Source organism: Piliocolobus tephrosceles, chromosome 15, assembly GCF_002776525.5.
Source record: "Piliocolobus tephrosceles isolate RC106 chromosome 15, ASM277652v3, whole genome shotgun sequence".
NCBI classification, from domain to species: Eukaryota; Metazoa; Chordata; class Mammalia; order Primates; family Cercopithecidae; genus Piliocolobus; species Piliocolobus tephrosceles.
This window is the reverse complement of record NC_045448.1, coordinates 28,911,048-28,918,136: the sequence shown is the minus strand read 5'-3', so window position 1 is coordinate 28,918,136 and position 7,089 is coordinate 28,911,048. Positions and strand designations below refer to the sequence as shown.

At 38.9% G+C, this 7,089-nt stretch overlaps 1 protein-coding gene across 1 annotated transcript in view; it reads right to left on the bottom strand.

The window, feature by feature from the left end:
• Positions 1 to 939: 939 nt before the first annotated feature.
• WDR43 (WD repeat domain 43) overlaps positions 940 to 7,089 on the bottom strand; it is a 55,992-nt gene continuing 49,842 nt past the window's right edge. Inside the window, exons 17-18 of the mRNA XM_023217280.2 lie at positions 2,654 to 2,703; positions 940 to 2,553 (exon numbers count right to left, since the gene is read on the bottom strand). Coding sequence (XP_023073048.1) covers positions 2,371 to 2,553; positions 2,654 to 2,703 — 233 coding nt within the window. The 3' untranslated portion in view covers positions 940 to 2,370. The remainder of the gene's footprint in view (positions 2,554 to 2,653; positions 2,704 to 7,089) is intronic.

Below are 7,089 nucleotides of genomic sequence, written 5' to 3'. Positions count from 1 at the left end.
TTTCCATTATGAAGTTCCAAATTTCTGAGCCTCACCAGAAGCATTAACCATTCTACTACGGCTTCAAAATCCCCAAACCTGAGGCCCTGACATCTACTCACATTAAAACCTTCTCATATTCATTTATACCCAAATAAGTCTCTTTTAAAAATTCATCTCAAATACCACCACCTTTTTAGGATTGCTACCAAAAAGTATTTAAACCAGAATCTAATCATAAGGAAACAATTGGACAAATTCACAAAGTAGGACATTCTACAACATGGCTTAATTTATGTGGACTCATTTCAACATTAAAATCCACACACACATAGGATGAGGGTGACTATTCTGAACTATTAGAGCTATATGACAAGTAATTACAATATATGATGACTGACTTGATTGTGGTTGGAGGGCTGAAATTTTTCAAAATGAAAAGTCGGGAAGAAAAATTAATCTCAAAAAAGAAAACACACACAGGAAAAAGACAATGAAATACTCTAAAAATAGAAGATTCTTTTCACAACAAGCCTAATTTAACTCTGGATTTTTCTAAACCAAAGAAATAATTAGAAATTACCATATGGTTTGTCATCATTTACTTCTTTAGGCAGAGTCAGGTATAAGGGAAATCGGACTCATAAGCCAAGTGTTGGTTACCAGTACAGGACTGAATTTACCAGCACATACCTCTTTCTTTACTGTCACTATAGCCCTGGGTTGTGAAGTCACAACCCAGTCAAGTGGGAATGCATGAAGAATCAACCAGCTATAGCTGACACTAGACTAACACAAATGTCTTGATTCTTTCACTTCGTTGCAAATTCTAGGTTATCCACAAGCTTTGAAAGCATTTACCTATTTAATGCCAGAGGAGCAAAATTGCTTTTTAAAAACCTTCACACCACAAGCCCAAACATGTGGCTGTGTTCCTCTACATATACCACAAGACAAGCACTGGGTAAAGATGAATATTTATTCACTTTACAAAGAGAATGGTATTAAATTGCCATAAACAGCTCCATTTATAGACAAATATAACTGTACATTACACCAGCAGCTGGTTCAAACTTGCTTTCCCAAGATGCTTATATGGCTCTGGCTCTTAAGTTGAGCACACAAATCTCTGTTCTGCCATTGGTATTAAAAAGTCCCTCAAAGATAATGGTTTTGTTTTACATATTCACAGGTGGGAAAAAATAAATCCATCTGTCCAGCCCTTTCTTAGAGGTGAGCTTCCATCTGCATGTCCCCTAGTGAGCACTAAGCCAATATCGGCTCATTCTTTTTAAAAAAAAAAAAAAAAAAAACTACTGATAATTTGCAAAGGCTTTTGTAGCACACCAAAATATTTATACATACATAAAAAATCTTGAGTGAGATTTATCATTTTGAAGGTAAACAGATACCCTAACACTGCCAAGAGTAGGTAATGAAAAGGAAGAAAAACATTAAATTATTTAATTATAAAAATATTTTCTTTGGAAAAAAATTCCAACCAGGTTATCATTAATATCTAAAACCAAAGAGAAAAAATAAACAATTGTTCTTTGATCCATTAGTAATTTAAATAAAATGAAAACCTCTTCAAAGGCAGCTATAACTGAATTTTTTTAAAAGTTGCAGGTAATGAGCACTTCTAATCTACATACTGATGATTCTTTAAAAGCAATTTGCAGTCAAGAAAAATCCTTAATATGGCTAATCTAGCTTTTTTAATGATCTTAATTTTTGTTTTGTTTTAAAAAAATACTTCACATGACAGCTTAAAAAATAAGTGGTTATTTTGGGGAAGCACTCCAAATAGTCAATCTGACTCATGTCAGATTATCACAGTTAATAGACAAACTAGAGATACTGATGATTTTTTTTAATTACTATCATTTTTACTTCAGTTTTTAGTTATCCCTTCATATTTTATGAAAATGTATCAAATTAAATGTACTAAATTAAAAAAGATTTTCACTAGTGCTGCTTTGCATCTGGATTTGATGAAAGATACCAACCTGAGATAAGAGCTGCCTCCTTCACAACAGTCCAGTTCTTGAACTCCTATGGGAAAGGTCTTTATCTGCACTTGTCAATTCTTGATATAACCAATCATACTAGGATATTATATTATAAAAATATACCATATATTGGACACTGATGTCAGTACATTGCAGAAAATGTGTCTATATACTGTGTAAAGTTTATTAACATTTGAATGAAACACTCTTATTTACACAGTCAAGTCTGGGGTGCTCAGGACAGCAAAGTGGCATGGGATCCACCGCTGTGAATTTGGAAATGTGCAGCGGTCCTTGGCATCCTGGCACAGAGGCAACCCTCACCACTGGGCAAGGTGAGCCAGAGTTTATACGGTTTGACCGGCTTGTTTTGCTGTCTTCATTCTTCTTCACTTTCATTTTCAGGATCTAAGTCAGAATCTCCATTTAATTCTTTTTCACTTGCTATATCTCTGTCCTCACCATTTTCTTCATCTTTTCCTTCAGCATCCTCATCTTCCTCCTCATCAATGTCCTCATCTTTTTCACTTTCACTCTCCTCCTCATCTTCATCCCAATTATCCTAGTAGAAATACCAACAAGGAAAGCATTCATGAAGGCCCCATTCTTACAGAGTATGAGGATACAAAGGCCGATGTACATACAGGGAACAAATCACTCACTTCAGAATCCTTATCTGCTATTTCATCGTCAGACTCCTCTTCAGAAGATTCTGTAAGGGGAGAAAAAATCCAGCCTTAATTTTAGAACAAAACCGAGGGTATAGCCTGGAAAATAAACAGAACCAGATTCCTGAACTTACTTTTAGAAATATTATTTATATTTAGCAATCATCCAACTAAGACATAACTCCATTTTTTTGTTGTTGTTGCAAGCTGGAGCGCAGTGGAGCGATCTTGGCTCACTGCAGCCTCTGCCTCTCGGGTTCAAGCCTCAGGCTCCTGCCTCAGCCTCCTGAGTAGTCACCACACCCAGCTAATTTTTGGTAGAGTTGGGGTTTCACCATGTTGTCCAGGCCAATCTCGAACTCCTGGACTTAAAGGATCCGCTCACATCTGCCTCCCTAAGTGCTGGGATTACAGGCGTGAGCCACCACACCTGGCTAATTTATTCTTACATGTATAAAAGTATATTCATTATATTATTCCTTCAAGATCTCACTGGGCCAAACCAACTAACCAAACCCCTTACAAAAATCTCATCTTAAAATACTAAGCCATATCAGGGCCACCAAATAGCCCCAGCGGATGAGGAAAACTTCAACACAGAAAAGCTGGCTTATAAATGAAATGGAAGAATTAGCATTATTTTTAATCCACAAAGTACTAACAATGTAATAATAGCAACTGATAAATTAGATGTATGATTGTTGGGGGAGTAAACACTCAAACGTTAAAAAAAATTAACACAGCTAGACTATTTTCTAAGCACTAAGGACCATCGATATATCTCACAATGAAGAGGAAAAAACTGTGAACATTCACAATGTGGTTCTCAGTGTGATGTAATATGAGTGATCAGCATTGATGTAACCCCTCCAAAAATAAAATCTAATCAAACCTTTAGACCTCACATCCAGTTTAAAGGAACTGTAGCTTAGAGGAGCAAATTAAAAGACGCCAAAAGGAAGCAAATCCACAACCACAAGGTGGGGCATTCTGCGAAATACACTTCAGCGAAGTCCATGTCATGAAAAGGGGAGTTCTTAAAGACTAAAAAGAGACTTCAGAAACACAGTAACCAGATTCAACCCCATGATGCACAACTCGAGTCTAGTATGGGAAAAACCGCTTTAAAGGACATTCTATGGATAACTGGAGAAAGATGAAGATAAACTGGGCGTTGGATAAAACTCAGGAATTGATTTCGTTAGGTGTGCTAATGTTATCCAATAATATAGAATGGGGTTCCTATTTTTTAAAGACATTCCAACATCCTTCTTCTATCTACTTTTTCTTAAGAAAATAAATCATTATCTCCAGATGAAGTTCCCTCACATGGCCATCTCCCTAAGCCCATTTCCCAAAAGAAACCACTGTTGTGAGCTTCTCATTCCTCAGTATGCTGTTGTAACACATACATTATATTACCCATGAATTACACATGTACATATTCACGAAAGACTTATATAGCAGTTCCCCCAATATGCGTTCCTTTTCCCCAGTTTCAGTTTCCCTTGGCATCTGCAGTCCAAAACTATTAAACAGAAAATGTAACAAATCAAGGATTTCTGAGTTTTCCATTGCGTGCTGTTATGTGCAGCATGGTGAAGTGTCGTGCTATCTGGCTCCGCCTGGCCGGAGAGGTAACTCATCCCTCTGTCCGGCTTCGCTGTCTGCACTAACCACCCGTTAGTCATTTAGTAGCCACCTCAGTTACCAAACCGAATGTTGCAGTATCGCGGAGCTTATGTTCAAGCCACCCTTATTTTGCTTACTAATCCTTTACAATTATACGATGCTATACAGAAGGTATCATTTTGTGACTTGATTTTGTAATCAAACTTATGCATGTTAACTCAACCTCGACTCCAGGCACTCTGGCTAAAGTAGTGTTATGCTAAAGGAATAAATCATTTTAAACATGCTCCTACTAATGAAGAATTATGTTGTTTACAAGTCTTTTTCTTAATTATAAAGGCTGCAATGAACATATTTATATAATCTCTTTAAATTTATGTTTTAAAGCTATGTTGTCAAGCCTTTTAGCCTTAAAATGCTTTCACATTCTTAAAAAACTGAGGGCTCCAAAAAGTTTTTGTTTATGTGGGAAAAGTCTACCTATATTTATCACATTCAAATTCAATTTTTAAATTTAAGAATATTTAATCTGTTTACAAATGCCCATCCATTACATGTTAACATAAACAATGTTTTAATGAAAAACGTTATTTCTGTGCTCACTTCAGCAGCACATATACTAAAACTGAAAAATGGAATTTCCAAAACAACAACAACAAATTCTACTAAGTAGAGTGGCACTGTTATGAACTTCTCATATTTGCTTCTGCATTCTATTTTTTGGATATGTTGTTTTATTTGAACTATATGAAGAAAATCTAGCCTCCCACAGATGACTGGTTGAAAAGTGGAGGACATCATGAGCCTCTCAAAGAGTTCCGGACATCCCCATAGGTCCTCTGTTCATACTTGGAGAAGTGTTGGTCCTTGGGACACACAAAAGCACTTCGGGATCCAAGCACTTTGGGATCACTTTGGGACAGCCCCCCGATGAATGGAAGGATATGCAAACTGCAAACTTTGAGATTACAAAGTTGCTCTCTAATAAGAATGCACACATACTCCCACCACAGCATGAGTTCCCATTTCCCAAATCACGGCCAACACCTGACCATTTTTACTCTTTCAAATTTATCCATTTCTCACAATATGGAATGTGATGTGTGCTGTGATAATGGTAAAATTTTTTGTTCCATGTAAATTATCGTGTTTCTAACGATTTACTGAGCAGGCCATCTTCTCCACAATGAGACAATACACACCATCAATTAATACACCAAGAGTCCACAGAGCTGCGGGTTTTTCAGGGGTAACTATGCCAATCCATTGGTCTAGCTGTAACTCTACATCTACGATCAATTTGCTACTCAGGATATTTGAGGATGATCTAAAATGTTCTCTTTTTGACATTTCCAGGTTTTGTTATCAAGATTCTACTTGGCTCATAAAATGACTAAATTGTTAGTACATGACAAAAAGGACAGCCCAGTGTTGTGGGTCATGCTTCTATTCCCAGCACTTCGGGAAGCTGAGGCGAGAAGACTGTTTTTGTGGCCACATGCACAAGACCAGCTTGGGCAACAAAGAGACCTCATCTCTACTTTAAAAAAAAAAAAAAAAAAAATTAGCCAGGCACAGTGGCTCAAACCTGCAGTCCCAGCTACTCTAGAGGCTGAAGCAGGAGGATTGCTTGTGTAGGAGTTTGAGGCTGCAGTGAGCTATGATCGACCTCGAGCCACTGCACTCCAGCCTGAGCGATAGAGAGACTCTGTCAAAAACCACACAAAAAAAGACTTTTTCTTTGAAGGCTTGATCAAATAACCTTCAAAATTTCTGGGCGTATCTTGTGAGAGGTTTTATAAAGTCAATTTTAGAACTACTGGCTTTTTCAAACTTTTTATTTCTTTTAAAGTCAATTTTGGTCATTAATGTTTCCTTAAAAATTAACTATACCGGCCGGGCGCGGTGGCTCACGCCTGTAATCCCAGCACTTTGGGAGGCCGAGACGGGCGGATCACGAGGTCAGGAGATCGAGACCATCCTGGCTAACACGGTGAAATCCCGTCTCTACTAAAAAACAGAAAAAACTAGCCGGGCGAGGTGGCGGCGCCTGTAGTCCCAGCTACTCCGGAGGCTGAGGCAGGAGAATGGCGGGAACCCGGGAGGCGGAGCTTGCAGTGAGCTGAGATCCGGCCACTGCACTCCAGCCTGGGCGACAGAGCGAGACTCCATCTCAAAAAAAAAAAAAATTAACTATACCACCTAGATTTTTTAATGTATTAACATTAAGTTTGTTCATATAGTGTTCTTCTGTTTATTTTTATTTTTTATTTTTTTGAGATGGAGTCTCACTCTGCCGCCCAGGCTGGGGTGCAGTGGCAGGATCTCAGCTCACTGCAAGCTCCGCCTCCTAGGTTTACGCCATTCTCCTGCCTCAGCCTCCCGAGTAGCTGGGACTACAGGCGCCCGCCAAATCGCCCGGCTAGTTTTTTGTATTTTTTTAGTAGAGACGGGTTTTCACCATGTTAGCCAGGATGGTCTCGATCTCCTGACCTCGTGATCCGCCCGTCTCTGCCTCCCAAAGTGCTGGGATTACAGGTGTGAGCCTCCGCGCCCGGCTGTGTTCTTCTGTTTAAATCTTTTCCATACCTGGCCGGGCACGGTGGCTCACACCTGTAATCCAAGCCCACTGGGATCACTTGAGCCCAGGAGTTTGAGACCAGCCTGGGCAACATAGTGAAACTCCGTCTTTACAAAAAATCTCAAAGTTGGCCAGGCATAGTGGTAGCACACCTGCAGTCCCAGCTACTCAGGAGCATGAGGCAGGAAGACTGCATTGAGCCCAGGAGGTCAAGGCT